Source organism: Sitophilus oryzae, unplaced genomic scaffold, assembly GCF_002938485.1.
Source record: "Sitophilus oryzae breed Bouriz unplaced genomic scaffold, Soryzae_2.0 scaffold_910_pilon_pilon, whole genome shotgun sequence".
NCBI classification, from domain to species: domain Eukaryota; kingdom Metazoa; phylum Arthropoda; class Insecta; order Coleoptera; family Curculionidae; genus Sitophilus; species Sitophilus oryzae.
This window is the reverse complement of record NW_022147540.1, coordinates 1,517,832-1,538,386: the sequence shown is the minus strand read 5'-3', so window position 1 is coordinate 1,538,386 and position 20,555 is coordinate 1,517,832. Positions and strand designations below refer to the sequence as shown.

At 31.3% G+C, this 20,555-nt stretch overlaps 1 protein-coding gene across 1 annotated transcript in view; it reads left to right on the top strand.

Moving 5' to 3' along the window:
- The window catches only part of LOC115890772 (Down syndrome cell adhesion molecule-like protein Dscam2), a 196,229-nt gene that overhangs the window by 158,320 nt on the left and 17,354 nt on the right, over nt 1-20,555 (top strand). Inside the window, exons 12-24 of the mRNA XM_030911106.1 lie at nt 3,410-3,529; nt 3,634-3,807; nt 4,680-4,859; nt 7,732-7,951; nt 8,013-8,418; nt 8,475-8,730; nt 8,796-8,951; nt 9,008-9,316; nt 9,376-9,671; nt 10,794-11,005; nt 11,077-11,253; nt 11,541-11,707; nt 17,208-17,366. Coding sequence (XP_030766966.1) covers nt 3,410-3,529; nt 3,634-3,807; nt 4,680-4,859; nt 7,732-7,951; nt 8,013-8,418; nt 8,475-8,730; nt 8,796-8,951; nt 9,008-9,316; nt 9,376-9,671; nt 10,794-11,005; nt 11,077-11,253; nt 11,541-11,707; nt 17,208-17,366 — 2,832 coding nt within the window. The remainder of the gene's footprint in view (nt 1-3,409; nt 3,530-3,633; nt 3,808-4,679; nt 4,860-7,731; nt 7,952-8,012; nt 8,419-8,474; nt 8,731-8,795; nt 8,952-9,007; nt 9,317-9,375; nt 9,672-10,793; nt 11,006-11,076; nt 11,254-11,540; nt 11,708-17,207; nt 17,367-20,555) is intronic.

Here is a 20,555-nt window from a genome sequence, read left to right as displayed (position 1 = left end):
TTGCCAGTTAGCATTCTTATTTCATATTTAAATATTCCTATTTTCCATCCCTTTAAAAATTCTTAAAAAACACTCGAAAGCCAAACAAATTTTAGTGCTATGAATGAAAAAAAAACCGGATAAACCTCTACTGTGAATAATTGCAATAATATCATGGTGCTTCTAGTAACAGCTTCTTTATTTATGATTTTAAAGACCTGGAAAATAATACAGGGTGACCTAGTTTTTTGAAAAAGCTTTATTTCAAATATTAAATTGAGATTTTCGCGACAATCTTTTTTTATAAAATGTGCGAGCAATAGTAGAGCATATTTTAAAAGTTCTTTTATTAATATTTTTACACTGATATGTTATATAATATTAAAAAAATGTTCCTCTTGTAAAGACAATCCGGGGACATACTGTATAGTAATATTTCGAAAACTACTCGATAAAGATTATGAAAACCTACTTACCTAAAATAAAAACAGGCCAGAACATTTCCTCACAGATGAAAGCCAATCAAATTTAAACCCTAATAGATACTGTCTTACCTAGACATAGATACTCTACCTACATATACATAGATGCAGATCTCACACAAAGATTCTGTCTCGGCGTATTTCATTTCTTCTACCACCCATTTCCTTTTCTAGTCGTACCCCACATAGTACCATTCAGCTTTGGCGAATCACCCATTCACACCGGCCACACCACGCAAGTGACATGTCTGGTCTCGGAAGGAGATTCACCCTTAGAAATCCAGTGGGCGTTTAACGGGAAATCGGTCAAACCCGACAGTGGTTTCAGCACGATGAAGGTCGGCCATAAAGCCAGCTTGCTTCTTATTGACGCTGTCAGCGAGGAGAACGCTGGAAACTATACTTGTAGCGCTAACAATTCGGCTGGGATCGCCCGGTATACGGCGTCTTTGGATGTTTACGGTGATTGTTGAGGCCTTCCATGACGTCATTCTTTTTTGACAGTTTTAAAACACCCGCGTAGAATGTGTTTGGCTAAAAACCGTCTTTTTTAAGAGTGTTAAAAACAACACAGGAATATAAATTCAATTTTATTGTCTATTTCAGTATTATTAATAATGATAACATCTGTGTTATTGATATTTTTTTCAGTTATTATACAAGGTGTTTCAAAACAAATGCAAAATAGTTAAGTAAAAAGTTTATGTAACAAACTAATCTAAATTTCCACCAAGAAATCATCTCTTAAAGTTTTTCGCACTTGTTTTGAAACACCCTGTATGTTAAGTTACCTGTATATTTACTTGAATAATCTCTGAGATGTCCTCTCTATGTCTGTCTAATTAGTTATTTTAATTTGACGAATTTAATGTTTTCTGACATAGTAAAAATATATTGTTGTTTTTAAAATAACTGAACGTATAAAACGTGACATACAAAATTTATAGAGCTTTACGGAATCCATCCATGCTTTTGGAAAATTATATTTATTGAGTATTATATTCTGATGTATTTAAGAAAATTAATACCATCCAAGAAATGATTGTAAAATTACAAAGATTAGACAACTAACCAACAGGAAATTGATTTTCTGCGTTTTTTTATTTGATTTCGATCAAAAAACCTCCTGTTTTTTGTCCAAATTCTTTTAAAACATGGAAATTATTATTATCATTATCATCTTGACTTGAAGCTACTGCGTTTGTCAACATTATTACAAGATCCATCTTGTATCTGTTGACAATAATGATGCTAAAAGAAACAAGAAATTATTTTAGATAAACCGAAAAATAAACGTTAAGTTTGTAAATGTGGTCGCTAATCGTGCATTCCCAGACAGTTTTACCCGAGCAGGCAAAACTGACAAATAAGAACGACGTCTATGGGGGACTTTACTAAGCAACCTTGCATCTTGATCCCTTGTGTGGCTAACATCGAGTTTTTGTCCTCTCTTCTGGTCAAATTCTTCGCAGATTTATTGTCTAGAATAATCAAGAAATTCTGAATCTTCCTTCGGTCTGAAAACAGCACAAGTTTCCACTTTTGCACTGAGTGTTAACAGAATCAGATATCGATATTCATTAAATTATCTCAGTCACTCTCAGTCTTATCCTTAAAATCCTTTTGTTCCTTCTTTCCTATTGGCTGAGATATAGATAGGGTTTCCTTTTTTCCACCTTCCTAGCACTCATTTTTTGTGTTTAGTTTTTTCAGTTCACAATGCATGCTTTATTTTTTGTTCTCACCTGTTTTGTTTTAATTTTATGTAGTTTTATCACTCGTCTGAGATCTTAATATAATATATTTGTTATTATTAAATATTATAGGCTTGTGTTTAACATATTTAGCTAAAGTATACTTCTATTTTTAATGCTTATAATGATTAGTAGATATATTTATACCTACAAAAGACTACTAAACATCTCTTTATACAGTTTACTAAACTTAAATATTTTAATAGTACATACTTATAAGTACAACTTATTTTTAAAAAATAATACTACCGAGATTTTTTTTATATTTACTTTATTTACTTACACCTTCTGTACATTGAAAATACATTACCAAAAAGTAAATATGGCATGGTATACAAATTATTTTGTACGAGTCTATATCCACATTTTGTGATAAAATTAATTATACAGGGTGGTCCGAACAGCATATTCTGCAGAGAAAAATAAGTAAAAAAGTTACCTCTACAAGTAGGAGTCATATCGACATCAAAATAAAATTTCTCATGTCAAAAAACTCCGAGACACCAATTTTCATCAAAATATTGACGTTACTTCAGAAATTATTTGGAAAAAATCGAAATGAAAATGACACTTCTACACCCTGTATCTCCGAAACTAAGGATTTTAGGACATAATACGAACTTTTTTACTTAATTTTATCTGCAGAATATGCTTCCGAAGTTTTCGGAATACAGTTCGGACCACCCTGTATAGCAAATATATTTTTATTAATATCTCAGTACTAATATCATTACTAACAATATTTGGCAAAAAAATGCATGTAGAACGTGGACTTTTGTTCTCTCAAACAATTTATAAAATTTATTACAAAATAGTTAATCTTTAAAAAATATTTTTAAAAATAATTTTTCAAAATACTGGAACAAAATCGGCATCATAGAAGGCATAGAAATTACATTTAAGTTTAAGCTTTAACAGTATCTAAAAAATCAAAAAACAAGTATCTTACACGACAGATGTCACTGTCACTGTCAAGAACTTCAGCAATAGACATAGTAAAGATTGAATTAAAATATATATTTCTATGCTTACTGTGACGTAGTTTTTATTAAATCACATTTTTATTACATCTTTTAAATTTTCAGTATAGTTTGTCCACGTTTCTCTTTTCAAAATTTCATAGCTGCATGCTTGATGTATTCCAAATCTGGACAAAAAGACCGATTTAATCTATAAAAACGACTTCACTTTTAGTGCCACCAAGGTGGATCTTGGAACCTACCGATAAGGCTTTTGCCCAAGGTTCAGACGCCGCAGTTGAATGTAAAGCCGATGGTTTCCCCAAGCCTGTTGTAACTTGGAAAAGGGCCACAGGTACGTTTTTTTTGTTTATGCACAGAATAATACTTACTCTTCTTTTTGTTAGTTTACTTTTAGTGATGATAAAACAGTTTCTAACATTTTCTTTACAATTCTAGGGGTATCACCTGGCGATTACAAAGATTTTAAACCAAATAATCCTGACGTAAGAGTTGACGAAGGAACTTTGACCATTAATAATATACAAAAGACAAATGAAGGGTACTATCTATGCGAAGCAGTCAATGGTATTGGCTCTGGATTAAGTGCAGTAGTGTTCATCAGTGTTCAAGGTAAGTTATAAAAACACCAATACAATAATTTAATTCTGCCTTAATACTTTATACTTTCATTGTACTTAATATAGTCTAAAAGCTAGCAACGTTTTCGAGAAAGTATTTTAAGACGTCTGGCTCTTTGATATATCTTTTACTATGCTCTCTGGAACAGCATGCGGCCCGTCTGGCTGCCGATACCCGTTGCGTTTACTACTGCGCATTGAAGAAGATCCTATATTTTTTATTAATTTAGTCCTATAAATTCTAGTATTGAATATAAATCGAACATGTCTCCATAGCGCAGTGCGTAGAGTTTCCGACCACGAACCGAAGATTCAGAGTTCAAATCCGGGTCAGGTCAAAGACTTTTTTATTTTATTTTTGTTTATATTCTGATAGTAAAGTATTAAATAATTCTGGTAATAAAAAAAAACAAATATTTAATACTTTATTATCATAATATAAACGAAAATAAAAATAAAAAAGTCTTTGACCTGACCCGGATATGAACTCTGAATCTTCGGTTCGTGTTCGGAAACTCTACGCACTGCGCTATGGAGACATGTTCGATTTATATTCAATACTAGAATTTAAAGGACTAATAAAAATATAGGATCTTCTTTCAATGCGCAGTAGGGAACGCAACGTTTACCAGCAGCCAGACGGGCCGCATGCTGTTCTAGAGAGCATAGTAAAAGATGTATCAAAGAGCCAGACGTCTTAAAATACTTGTTTTTCCGACGTTGCTAGCTCTCGTACTAATAGATCTTATGATATTCTAATTATTAAATTTGACAGTTAATAGATATTAGTATAATAATTTTGCTGTAAAGACACTTTGAAATAATCGAATAAAATATATTACTAACAGTTTCTTATTGTTCTAGCTCCTCCACATTTTGAGGTAAAGTTCCGTAATCAGACCTCAAGACGTGGTGATCCTGCCGTACTCCAATGCGAAGCCAAGGGTGAAAAACCTATTGGTATTTTGTGGAAGATTAATAACAAACGACTTGAACCCAAAGGAGATAATCGTTACACAATTCGTGAGGAGATTTTACCAACTGGTCAGTATTTGTTTGTTTAATAATGTTTGAATGCTAACTAAATGACCTTAAATAAACATAATTAAGAATATAGGATTTTGGATATGACGACTAAAAAATTGTAAATTGTTTTATAGTCTGTGAAACGAATAACTTTGAATTTGACAGTTCCCGCGGGTTTTTCTCATATACGTATTACTTTTTACAAATATACTCAGCCTAATCTCCAAAAAGTGAAGTCCAAACAGTGAAAGAACAATATGGAATTCTGGATAAGTCTATTTCACCCGGATATTCATTTAACTGAGCATGCCTCACCTGAAGAAGTTTTCATTGGTCGATGTTTTTAAAGGGAAGTGGTTACTGACATTTCCCCTAACCTTCAATTTTATTTATATTTTTATTATTTATAACACATTATCATGGAGTTGGAAAAATATCAAAAAATAGTTGGAAACAATAAACTAAACAAAATCACTCTTTTACGCGCACAAATAAAAAGTAATCCAAACAGAACTAAAACAACAATCAATCGGAGTTTGGCGCAATCGCAGTTCAATCCATATCCGGGTGAAATAGACTTATGCAGTTTTAATATGGAGCTGGGTTATGTTGTCTTTTTCTTACGGCACAGAAATTGCACACGGGGTTAAATAGGGAACCCTGAGTATATTTGTAAAAAGTAATACGTATATGGTTTTTCTAGTGCTTGGTGCTAATTTTATTAGGTTAGCAACTTGCGGCCATGCTGACGCAATGCCGTCTCTAATAGAACAGCCTCGGAGCGAGATTTCTGACGTAACGCTAGTTAGATACTACGGATTAATAACTATGTTGTAGAATACATGGAAATCATAATTATTCCTCGTATTTTTGGTTTGTATTTTAAAAATCATATAGTTTACATGACATATACATAATATACAGTTAGTACATTGACTATGGCTGAAATCGTACTCCATATTCAATGTAGATAGTTTAAGTGTTAAGAATAATAATTTAAAAAAATATGTGGTCATCTTTTGACAAGTTTATATTAGTTAATTAATTGCAGAAAACATTATGTGGTGTGTGGTGTGAATATTTTATAGGTAATTTTTTGGATTATATTCGACACTATTTTTTTATATGACACACTAATGAAGGCTATAATATTAACCGAAACGTTTTTTTTAACAAAAAAAAAATTAAAAACCAAATGAAAACTTAATCAGCGTTTTTCCCGAACCTAAATCCCAAGAAAATCAGTAATTTTAGAATAATTTTACATATAAAATGACAGCGATCTTTATTTCGTAGCCATCGCTGACGCCTTGTTTTCTATATTGTATTATTTTCAAATATAATTTTTCGAACAAAATATATATATAAATTTTGTGAATGCAAATAATATTACATCACTATTAGTAGATATTGAATGTTTTTTGTTAAATTAGATCGATTTTCAAACCCCAAAATTTAAAATATATTTTACATTTTACTCATTATCTTATGTACAGCTGGTTCCAATAAAATTGAATACGATTTAAAACATATTTTTATTATTTCGGGCAGTATATTCTACGATACCAGTCCCCCATTTCTCTACTCATGTCATACTGACATTCTGAAAAATTTATTTGCCATTTTGTCAAAAGCAAAGTTCTTTTATTCAATGTCACAATAAACTTAACATGTCAAAATACTTGACACATAAGTATACACTGCTCAAATATTCGAAAAAAATGTGCAAAGAGTCGTATTAATTTTTTTTGGAACCAGCTGTACCTATTCATTATTTGTATATTGAAAAACATTTGCTGCATTTGTATGGTTCATAGTTTATTTGCCAAAGTATTTATTACTATAAATAGGTATATATATATTGTATTTATTAACTGTATATTATGTATATTTCATGTAAACTATATCATTTTTAAAATACAAACCAAAAATACGAGAAATAATTATGTTTTCCATGTATTCTACAACATATTTATTAATCCGTAGTATCTAACTAGGGTGACGTCATAAATCTCGCTCCGAGGCTGTTCTCTTAGAGACGGCAATGGTCTGATATTTAGAAATGTCAAAAGCCGATGACATTTTACTTTTGACAATTATGACATTTCGTGTTGATTTTAGCAAGAAAAGGAAGAACTATCACTTGTTTTATTATTTTCCTTTTCTATTTCACGAAAGTAAAAAGAGTTACCTATCTGATACGTTCAAGCACTCAATTTAAAGATAATCAGTAACTTTTTTGATAGATGGATTTTATATTTGCCATGTTGGTAAAAAATAACGGTCAAAATTCAAAGTTATTCATTTTATAGACTATATTAGGGGTAAAACTTATTTGTGGCGAGTCACATATAATTTTTTAAACCATTTCAAAATTCCAAATAATATAAAAAGATTTAAATATAAGATGATACCTTGTAATATAATATATGTACCTTGTAAAGTAATTATATCGAGAAACTATGGTTACCTTCGTTGAATTTGACACTCTATGTCAGTTTTTATATTTTCGTATTTTTGTGCTTAGGCGTAAAAGTGTTTTACTTTTATGCCTAGGCATTAAAATTACTTTTTAATATTGTCAACCATTGTCAACACATCGCAAAAATTAATACTTTTGTGTTTATGCGTTTGAAAAAAAAATATTTTTACATATTTAAAAGATAGTAGTAGCCATCATACAATTTTTTTTAAAAGAATCTACTTATTATTATAAATTTCCCCCCAAAAAATTAAATTCCTCTCTTTTATAGTCGTTTTTTAAATTTCCAAAATTACAGATAGCCCAGTTGTTCATTTATGCCATTTTCAAAGCTTGTCTAATTATATTTATTCATATTTCTACATATCATATAATTTTTTACTCAAATATTATTTTCTACTTTCTTAGGTGTTCTATCCGATTTAAGTATTAAACGAACAGAAAGATCCGACTCAGCGATATTCACCTGCGAAGCCACCAACGCTTTTGGAAACGACGAAACAAACATCAACATGATCGTGCAAGAAGTACCCGAAGTACCTTACGGCTTGAAAGTCCTGGACAAGTCTGGAAAAACCGTTCAACTTTCTTGGGTAGCTCCTTATGACGGCAATTCACCAATCAAGAAGTAAATTTAAACATCCTGTATTCATTTAACAAGTTAGATTGTAAAATACGATACTTTTTAGGTACTTAATCGAGTACAAACCAAGCAAAGGCAGTTGGGAGAAGAATTCTGAGCGAGTTTTGATTCCCGGGGAACAGACTGAAGCTGGAATCTTTACTTTGAGACCTGCGACGACATATCATATCCGTATTATAGCTGAAAACGAGATTGGATCATCTGATCCATCAGATACTGTAACTATTATCACAGCTGAAGAAGTCCCAGGAGGTCCACCAACTGATATCAGGGTTGAAGCTGAAGACCAACATACTTTGATCGTTTACTGGAAACCTCCAATCAGGGATCATTGGAACGGTGATATCCAGGGGTATTACGTAGGATATAAGCTAGCCAATACTGACAAGCCTTACTTGTTTGAGACTGTCGAGTTTCCCAGAGAGGAAGAAGGAAAAGAACATCTCCTAAAAGTACCAGTTAAACTTTAGTAAACCCCTAAATAACTCTTAACATTATGTTCTTTTAGATTTCTAACCTGAAAACGTACACTCAGTATTCAGTAGTAGTTCAGGCTTTCAACAAGGTTGGTGCTGGACCAACATCAGAAGAATTCAAGGCTAATACTGCCGAAGGTGTACCTGAGCAACCTCCAGACAAGGCTACGTGCACCACTCTTACTGCTCAGACTATCAGAGTTTCATGGGTGTCACCTCCTCTCACCTCTGCTAATGGTGTTATTAAAGGATACAAAGTTATTTATGGACCTTCTGATACTTGGTTTGGTAAATTAGGATTCTCAGAGTTTTGATTATTTTTGTCTATCTTTGCTGATGATTGTTTGTTTTAGACGAGAATACTAAAGATACCAAAATTACTGCATCAAGTGAAACTATTTTACATGGTTTAAAGAAATATACTAACTACAGTATGGAAGTACTATCATACACGTCTGGAGGAGATGGCGTCAGAACTACCCCAATTGCCTGTCAAACTGAACAAGATGGTATTTTATATTACATTTTTTTTAAACATATTAGAACTAACATGAACTTTTTGTAGTTCCTGAATCTCCTACAGCTGTGAAAGCTCTGGTAATGTCTGCCGACGCTATTTTGGTTAGCTGGAAGCCTCCAACTGAGCCTAACGGTATCATCGAATACTACATGGTGTACTACAAAGTTGCTACAGATTCGGACGAGAAGCTGATCAAGTCGCAGAAGATTGTGCCTAACCTTAGGAACCAGAATTTGAGCTTCCAGGCCAAGAATTTAGACAGTAATTTGAAGTACGAGTTCTGGGTGACGGCTGCTACAACTATTGGAGAAGGACAACCCTCTAAGAAAGTTACTGTATCGCCTAGCACAAGTGGTAAGTCGATATTATGATTTAGTAAAGTATTGGGTGCTTTATATTAATATCTTTTTTAGTTCCTGCCAAGACCGCTTCCTTTGATGACACTTTTACGACAACTTACAAAGAAGACGTCACTTTACCATGCCTAGCTGTAGGTGTTCCTCCTCCAGTTATCACTTGGAGTATCAAAGGTGTGAAATTTAATCCTAATACCAACGACAGAGTACGCCAGCAACCAGATGGTTCATTATTTATACGAGATGTGACTAGAACGGATGCTGGAGAGTACTCTTGCAAAGTGGAGAACGATTTTGGTCAGGATTCTGTAACGCATCAGCTTATTGTTAATGCACCACCAAGAGCACCACAGGTAACGCAAATATTAAAAGTGTATATTTTTATATTTACTTTAACACAAGTGATGAAATATATTTATTATTGTTTACATTTAACTTTCTATCGTATCCTTTGAATAAGAAGACTAAGGAAGGAGCATATCAAAAATCTTAGGTATACCGCGATAGGCCTCAAATATGGCCGACTTAAATTCCGGTTTATCAGTGTCGTTCTAATTTTATTTAAAAAATGTAAAACTATGATGTAGAGTAGACGTGGGGTAGACTCAATAATTTGTTGTTTTATTTTACGTTGTGAATAAATGTTGGTAGTTATTAAAATTGTTATAAAAATATATAATTCTAATAAAAATAGATAAGTTATAATAAGTATTTATTAACACAAACATCCGATACGCTACTGAAGCAGGTAAGTCAAATTAACGTATCTAAATTCTTTGACATCTAATCTTTGACAAGTAATAAATAAAAGCTAAAATGCAAGAAAAATATATAATTTAGTTAATTTAAGTGAATTTCATAAATGATCGGTTTACTGCACGTATGTATATTACATAGTCACTTACTAGCGAAAAGTTGTTCCATTATTTCACTCAATTTTTGCCGAGATCTACCGCACGCTACACAACCAACTATTTTAGAGTCTTTTTCGATAAATCGCGATAGTGTCACTGTTAATTTAAGTTCTACCACAATTTCCATCTAGATTTACTACCTTTATACAACTATCAGTAGTAGAATAATTAATAAATAACATAAAATAAGCTCCGTAAAGACTGACAAATCCACAAAATTTCAAATCAAATTCAAATGTGTCAAATGAATCGTCAAACAGAACTGTCAAGGATCCCCACCCTAGAGTGCTTTTTCCGCCCACTATGCATGAATACATGGATAGCATTATGCTCCTTCTTTAGTCTTCTTATTCAAAGATCCTATCTTATTTATGGTTGTATCAATATATGTACCTATGCCAGATTATTGAACTACATTGATATACATTTAATTTGTTTTTAACGTTTATATGGACATTTTTCTTTGTTGAGCTCAATTATTATACTGATAATACATCAAATATAAGGTGGCATAATTATTATAATAGGGAAAAATACCTAACCAAAACAATTGTATTTTAGGTTACTCTTACATCAACGACCACAAATTCCTTAACCATAAAAATCAAGCCTCACGAATCTGATGGTGAACAAGTTCACGGATACACCATCCATTACAAGCCCGAATTTGGTGAATGGGAAACAGTACAAGTTGGCCCAGCCACCGACAAATATACTCTGGAAAAACTACTCTGTGGTACCAGATATCAATTATACGTCACTGCTTACAATAGGTGAGTTAAGTTCTCTATAACGAATGCATAATGAATAAAAAATATTTTAAATATAAATTTGTTTCTTTTAGCATTGGAACTGGGGATCAATCGGACAATTTGAATCCTAAAACTAGGGGTGAAAAGCCAGTGATACCTAGTGCTGATAAGTTTATTGAAGTGTCTTCTAACAGCATAACTTTGCATCTCAATGCTTGGTCTGATGGGGGATGTCCTATGCTGTACTTCGTTATCGAGCACAAAAAGAAGTAAGACTTTTTTTAAAAATAAACAAATGTGTATCATATAAAGCTAGATTATGTTATTTAGATATAACATTTTAAACTGCTTAACCATTTTCATCATAAAATATTAGTAGATTGTTTCTAAATCTATTAAAAACGAGAGTTAGGTATTCTACTTTTCGATTTTCTTCAAAAATTCTTCAAAGCCTGTGCGCCAAAATACCTGAAATTTTAGTTTTGGGGAGATTTTAACGAACTTATAACGCAAATATCAATTAAAAAAGTTTAATTATATGACCATAATGTTTCAGAGTGAACACTGAATGGATTCAGGTATCCAACAACGTCAAACCAGGTTTGAACTTCGTACTTTTAGACTTGGATCCTGCCGTTTGGTACCACTTAAGAGTAACGGCCCACAACAATGCCGGTTTTAACGTTGCCGAGTACGAGTTTGCCACCCTTACAGTCACTGGCGGTAAGATTGTGTACATACATACTACATCCTACATTTATTTTAAGTTTTTATTTTTGTCATGCCGTTATTCGCTTGCTCATTTTGCGTTTGTATGATTTTGTTCCGTTGATTATTTTGTTTCCCATAGGAAAAAGAACTGTCGATAGAATTCCCAACAAGATTTGGTTTTTCTAAATTACTTTAGAATGCAAAAATAATCAATTTTTAACTTATTTTAATAAACAAACGTTAGGTTAAAAAATATATTTTTTTGTATTTTATAAAAACCAATTTTTATTTTTTTTGTGTCCGAACATAGAAATAAGTTAATAGCACATTTAAATTTAGAAAGATATAAAATATATAGAAAATACTTGATCGAAATGCAAACAAAAATATACAGAAAAATGACAACAACTGTCAAATTGATTGGTCTCAATCATTCGGTTAATCGTACCACGATATTGACAACAATTCTCACTTCGTTCAAAATTAGCTGTGTCAGCTAGTTTTTTTTATAAAAGATATATTAATAATTATTTTTAGCCTGAAGTTTGTTTATTTCTTAGGTGAATATTTTTTAATAATATCTTAGAAAAACCACAGCTCCTTGAATGCTAACAATCTATCCTGAAACCACAACAATACAAAGAAAACCTAATACGTATATACCGCTTCAATATTAGAAACAATACTTAGTGCTCAATATTATAGAGAATTAGGCCCACAGAAACATATACACACATACTCCCATCACGCTTTGTACAGAAAACACACGCTTATGTTCTTGTTCCTTTAATTTTTTTGTTTAGTGTTTGTATTTTATTAGTTTTGTTAGTTTTTTAATTTTTTTCTTTTTATATTATTTTTTTTTGTTCTATTTGCATCTCACTTGTTTTTAAAGTCATTATTCACCGTCATGTACATAGATTTTGTTTGAGTAAAACTGCTTTTTATGCGTTTTTATAACTAATTGTAATATTTCTTTGCCTCGTTCAACATCTTGTCACCAAGCAATAGTACCTGAAAATACAAAAAATCATAACGTTTGGTTCTGTTCAATTTTTGCGCAAAGAAAAACTAACACAGCCAAAACACACATATCATTTATGTCACTATCTCCTAAATTAACAAAACCTTCTTCCTATATGTGTTCTGTCTCATTGTACTGGTTGTTTTCTGTACAAAATATTATTTTCAAATGAAAACATGCCGTTTTTTGTTGTCCAATTTTTGTGATTTTTTTTTAAATTTTATTTCTGTGCCACACTGAAATATCTGTGTTTAATATACAGGGTGGTCCGAATTGTATTCCGGAAACTTCGGCAGCATATTCTGCAGATCAAAATAAGTAAAAAAGTTCGTATAAATGTATGTCCTAAAATGCTTAGTTTCGGATATACAGGGTGTAGAAGTTTCATTTTTATTTCGATTTTTTCCAAATAATTTCCGCAGTAACGTCAATATTTGGATGAAAATTGGTGTCTGGGAGTTTTTTGACATGAGAAATTTGATTTTGATGTCAATATGACTCCTACTAGTAGAGGGCGCCACCTACATAGTTTTTAACTGGTTGAAGTGTAATAACTTTTCGTCCGCACCTGTATAAAACTACTGAGTAAAAAAATATACATTTGTGACGTCTTCTACGTAAAAAATGTCTCTTGGTAAAAATCGCAACGAGTATTGGTTTTCGAGATATTTGGAATCGAAATTATCAATAAAAAAAAAACAACGCTTTATTGTACAAAAAGCCAAAACAGCTTCATCGACAAAGCAAAACAAAAAAAGCACAAAAACAAATATACAAATAATAAAAAAGAATGTCATACATTACAAATCAATTCAAAAAAAAAATTACGTCATAAAATTACAAATAAAACATATATTACAACAATACCTGTCATCATTGACATAAATTAAACCTGTTGACTAAATAGTTATTAGAGAGATCATAAATTTGAGAGTTTTTGTGGCAAAAGTTCAACAGAAACTGTTTTATCATCATTTTTTTGCAGAAAAATTTATGATTTAAATTAGAGAGAGAAGAGAGATTAAAAGAGATATTTTTTGCGTAAAAAGTCGCAAAGATGTTTTTTAGATTTTTTTTAAAGATTTTTTCCCTCTGTAGTTTTATACAGGTACGGACAACTTTTCGTTATTACTCTTCAAAACAGTTAAAACATATGTAGGTGGCGCCCTCTACCAGTAGGAGTCATATTGACATCAAAACCAAATTTCTCATATCAAAAAACTCTTGGAATTCCAAATATTGACGTTACTTCAGAAATTATTTTGAAAAAATCGAAATAAAAATGAAACTTCTACACCCTGTATCTCTGAAACTAAGCACTTTAGGACATACATTTATACGAACTTTTTTACTTATTTTTATCTGCAGAATATGCTGCCGAAGTTTACGGAGTACAGTTCGGACCACCCTGTATTTTGGTGTATGGTTTTAAAGTTTGCCATTGTTTGCATGGAATAAGTTGTATTTTGTAGTAATTATATAAAATGTATGTATATAAGTAAAATAAGTATCATACAATCTTTAATTATGTACCTATAATGCGTTTTTTATTTATTTATTTTTTTAACAATACATTTATCTCACAATTTAAACATATTTTTAATGACTTTTTAGTGTTAAATTATATTTTTTTCAATACAATTTTGACAACAAAGAAAGGTACTTTAGAATTATTCTTTAAGTCTTACCTTTCATATCATATAACAAAGTTAATTATTTAATAACAAAGTTCAAGTTAGGAGTTCTTTTTTCTTCTCATTTTAGTAGTACTGATAAAAACTTTGGTTTTTACTCTTTCTTTTGCTCATAGAGATTATCTAGTCATGTTATGTTATATTTAGCTGTAGATGGAACATTAGTTGAGTTAAGAGTAAATGGAGTTGTTTTTAATAGATATTGATAAAGAAACGAAAATCATCGTAATATTTGATAAACCAGTGTTTTGTGCATAAAATATTTTGTTATTAGAAGTGTAGTTAGCATTGTTATCATAACTTAGTATCCTCAACCAGTACCAGTATTTCAGAACCAACATATGTCCTAGGAATGTGTCCCAAATATCACATCCTTTATCAATATCAGTTGCTGCAGATCATATTGATACTTATCCTTCATTAAATTTCTACTAACTTTACTAATCTAAGCCGTTACTTAAAACCTTGGTTCATTGTGGCATTAAATCATTTGTCATTGTCTTTAATTTGTTTTCGTCAATTGCTTTGTCACATTCATTGATGTAAAGCACAACAGTGTCTTTTGTAATTGTATTTTCTGTCAGCTTGAGATGTCAAATATATTTTTTATAAACCAAAATATACGTTTAATAGTCCATAAAGCAATAAAATATAATTGTTTTCTTATTAATTTATGTAAATTTAAGAATCTGTATAATAAATATGTGTGAATTTAATATATTTTGCAGTGAGCACTAAGTACTAAAATTTATACAATTAACTATGGGAGATATGAAAAAAAAACTAAAAAATCTAAATTCAGAATGATTATACATCAGCTATGATGCTGATATTATTAATTATAAGGTATTATTAATCTCCAATATTGATACTTGAGTAAGATTTATTAAACTTCAAGAGAAAAATTAATTATTACAAATATTGATTTACACCAACAGAACAAAATCATACAAACGAATATTTACCAATATTCCCTTTCCTAGATCGTATGATGCAACGTGGATATATGTCTATAATTATATTTGTTAATTTTTACGTAAAAAACTTGTATTATTATTGTCTCTCTCGTATATTAGGTCTCCCCATGTTCTACGGACAAGATTTAAATATAGCTAAAATATCATTACTGCACAGTATTTCGGTGCATATATCATCAAATATGAAACTACAGACCTAATGTGATGTTTTTTTTTATATAGAGATATAATAAATGAGAAACAGATTTTCGTATTTTAAATTTCAATCCAGGGTGTCATGGCGGTGTTAAAAACACTAAGTTTTAATCAAGCAGTCTAGGAAAAATAGTTTTGATCGTCTAATGTTTTTTGTGTCTTGTCTAGGCCGGTTAAAAGATACACAAATCGTATTTTTAATCATAATATGTCAAATTTTTCAAATGAAACAAGAGTTACCGATTAACATATTTGGAAAAAGCATTTTTTTATGAATATATTGATACCACACACTTGGTATTTCGAGTCAAATTGTCGTTATGAACCGCGTGTTATAATTTCAATTAAACCATATGCGAAAATGTCAAAAGTTGACATATATGATATGTCATTCTATTCACAGTGTCATTTTCTATCGAATAAAGTAGAAATATACCGAGGGTGCTATTTAAAAATCAATAGTTATAGTCATTTCCGGTGAAACAGGAAGTGACCAAAAACAATTGAATGCGTCAATCAATCCTAATTTATGTCAAATACTAACTACTGTCTACTAATTATGCCCATCAATAGGCGTAGCAAATTTTATTAATATTCAAATTTCACAAATTAACAAATCCACAATTTTTTTTGAGAAACTTCTATTTTTTCATGGCACAAAGACAAAACAAAGTAGGTACCGCATTGTATTTTATACGGTTACAAAGTGAATTGGTAAACATTTTAAATTCAAAATGAACAGAACACAACCTGTACCTTTTGTGGGCCTTATTTATATCTTCAATCAAGTCTTCTCTATTAGCTGCAATTGCCCATGTTCTTGCCCTAAAAATGTATTTGTTAACTTATTTTCGATATACTCATTTTATTTACTTTTATAATTATATTTAAATTAATAATATAATGATTTTTAAATTTAATTTTTAATGTCTAGATACAACATTAAATTTTACTAAATCTTTAACATTAAATGTTACTAATGTTAAAGTTTGTTAAGATTTTTAATTAGATCTTCCTATTTAGCTGAATGTCCTAATATGTATACTACTGTTTTTTTCACAACTAAAATATGTTAAAATAATTAATCACATATATATACATACCTAATAGGATCTCTAGGAAACAGAAAGAAACTTTTATTGAACAACAAAAATAAAACTACTAAAACAAATTATATTACATAAGAAACGAAAATAAAACTAGAAAAACCAAATATATCACATAATAAACAAAAATAAAACAACAAAATCAAAATATATCACTCAAGAAAAAATCAAAATAAATTAAACCGCACGCTACTGACTCGAATTTGCCGTAACTGATGTGTGTTGTCGCTGAAAAAAACTACGACACTGGTTACTTTCTCTTGATGGAAACGAAAATGGCGGCGTGCGCGAGGATATGCGCGTAGCGTTCCCACCAAAGCGAGTTAGCCTGCCGATTGATTTATATGCCGTGGTTCAGGTGTATATCCACGTTTATACGATCTAAGATACCTCCCTACCTTTTCCTTTTTTTGTAATAATTTGTGAGCCCTCCCAGACCTCTTCACTTCCTAATAAAAACCGAGATAGAGCACACAGACCTCCCTGAGAACAGCCCCTTTGTTTTTTCGGTTTCAGGTACTATTGCCCCGGCCCGCGAAATACCTAAAGAGGACACCATCCAAATAATCCTCGCCAACCTAAACCTAGTAGTACCCGTAGTGGCCGCGGCCCTCATCATTGTCGTGGCCGTAGTCGTGATTTGCGTGTTGCGCGGCAAGGGAACCTATAACAAAGGTAACGCGCCGCACTGCAGCGCCCTCTGTTCTTTCTGTCCGCAGGTACGGTGGCGCCGGCTAGGGATTTGCCCGGGGTGAGGATGCTGTTCCCGTGGATCCCCGACTGGGTGGAGTGGAACATAGCGGTTCCGGTGGCGGCCACGGTGGTTGTTGTGGTGGTGGGAATTGTGGTGGTGTGCGTGGCGTTGTCGCGCAAGGCGCACGGGCCGCTGCAGACGAGATTGAGGAGCGACTGTATGTGTATGGGCGAGATTTATTTGCATCTCATTGTTATTATTGCCAGTTAAAACAGTTTTTTAATAACAGTATCAAGTATCATAGTATAAGAATTAATTATAAATTAACCTCTTCAATTTTTTTATAAATAAATGCCTTTATTGTCAAAAAATTTTACAATTTGTAGATAAAGGTAAAGTAAACAAACAAACAAAAGAGAATACAAAATATTATACAAATAACATTGTCTTATTGTTTAAAATAAACATTTATAAATGTTTACAGTGTCAAACAATAAAAAAATAAAAATAAGATTCAAAAATATTTAGTAAGTTTATAGTAAATGACCTCTAGATAAATTTATTTCGATGTAATTGGTAAATATAGTAATAGCAAATATTAGACCAGTGTTTACAAGATCAAATTCGATTATCAAAATATAAGTCATTTACAGCGTAGAAAGCCTTGTCTAGTAAATAAGATTTCAATGCTTTGCGAAATGAAGAAAATGATGTTATGGATTTGATTTCAAATGGCAGGTGATTGTGCATTTTTTTTGAGTTGTATAATATTGAACTTTACACTAACTCTGAGCGTGGGGTAGGTAGTTAAAGATCTTGATCCGCGTTCCTGAGTGGATAAGTGTGAGATGGCCTTTCTTGAGAAGCTGATACATGCTTACGTATTAGGCAAACGGATTCAAACATAAATAAGGAAGGAAGAGTTAATATTTTTAATTTTTTAAAAAAGGCCTGGCAATGAGTTCTGCTGTTTAGTCCCAGTGAATATCGAACAGCTCTCTTCTGGAGCTTGAAAATGCGATCAAATTGAGTTGCACAACACGTACCCCAGAATGGAAGGGCATATATGAGGTGCGACTCAAAAAGTGGATAATAAGCAGTTCTAGCCACTGACAAGTTAAGCTCCTTAGAAACAGATCGTAATGCAAAACAGGCAGAGCTTAATTTTTTTCGACAAAGCGACGATATGCATGTTCCATTTCAGAGAATTGTCTACAACAAGCCCTAAGAATTTTACAGAATTTACGACGTCAATGGTGGTGTTGTTAAGTACAAAAGGCTGCAGCGAGTTTTTATACGACAAAGCTTTAGTTTTAGAAATCTTGAGACTCAGGAGGTTTGAATCGTACCAAGATTTAATGGTGATTAAGTCATGTATAGTTGATATAATCTTGTGAAGTGCCGTGACGTCATTGTTGCTCCAAGTGAAGCTATTGTCGTCCGCAAAATGATATAATGACTATTGTAATAATAAATAAATAAATAATCTAAAATAATCAGTAGAATAAATGTAAATATAGATAAGTTTGATATTTAAAAAAAAATTGAAAGCGAAAATTATTTTTCTTTTGATTGTTGTATTCACGGCATATAGAGATTTCCTTTCTTCATCAGAGATATCTACGTTTTCAAAGTTTTGGCTACTATTACAGAGTGATGGATATTTTACAATAAATATTTAATGTATAACTAAAAACAAACTAAAAATTTTCGTACTGTTCAGAAGTATATTTCTGTTAACGATTTGATTAACAAATATACCTAAATTTGATACTTTTAAAAGAAACTGTTTTAACTCGCACTTCCCAAGCCCAAAAGAAAAATACTCTCACCATGGAGTAGAAGAACTAAACAGAATCCAAGATGGAAGACGAAATATATCAAGACTTGTAACTAATGGACAGAAATTACCAATCGAAGATTTTCTTTCTTATTTTTTATTTTTATGTTTTCATGAAACCCATTCTTCATATTTTTGTAAATGATATTTTAGTGACATGATTTAGAACTATTACGAGATATATATTTATATCTGCTTTTTGAATGACGCAACTCTATATGGTATGATTCACCATTCTTTAATTTACTTAAATGAGATTTTACTAAATGTTTTTAAAATTTAACTAAACTGTGTATTAGGCTCAATATCAAGAAGGTTAAAAATATGTACACATTATTGTAGTAGTTCCCGATCTAGAATATCTGAAAAACTGATATGTACACTTTAAATATCAAGTTTATCTTCTACATTTCAAGTTATGAGAAAAACGAAACTAAATTCAACAGCTAAAAGAAAAAACAAAATTTATCACTAATTTATAATTATATTATTTTTTATTTTTTACGAAACTTACATGTCTTTTTAGGGTTCCGTACCCAAAGGGTAAAAACGGGGACCCTATTACCCTTGTTTATATATTCTTAAAGTTGGTCAACCTCTCGACAAAATGTGCTGCCTCTGGTGAACAAATCGTAAAGCTTTAAAAGAATGAAGCATGTGATTAGGGGCGGAGTCAAAAATATCGATTATTTGCGGTATTTCCCTCAGAGTAATGTAATAATATAGCTCGGATTTTTGGGAACTATAATAGGGCTCAGCTGATTAAGAAATTTAAACAAAACTATTATTTCATTGTTGATTTTCGATTATTTTTGCTGTTATTTTAAGGATTCTAAGCCGTATTTAACAAAGAAATAACAATTTTCAATATGTTGGTACATTAATGCTAATTACTGGTAATTATTAATATTTAAAAAAAGTTACATACACTTACTTTATTTCAATTTGACCCAGGGCTATAAAATTTTATTTCATTCTTCGATCATTTTATTCTAAATTGAGGTTTTACGAATTTAAGATAATTTTTTTTGAAAACAAAACGTTTATACAATTTTTTTCTTAATTAAAAATAAAACTTGGCACTTGTTTCAATAATATTATTTGACATTTAAATAAATATTGTGTACTTAATACACCATTTAAATCTTTATTACACGAAATAAATCTTTGTTAGCGTAAAACATGGTCAGAGTCAAGTTTGCTTTAACTTTGTACCATATGAAAAAAAAAACGGCGTCCAGTTGGCAGGGAAATGACGATCGACGACATTTCCCACATAAATTTACATATAAAATGACAGCGATCTTCATTTCATAGCCATCGCTGACGC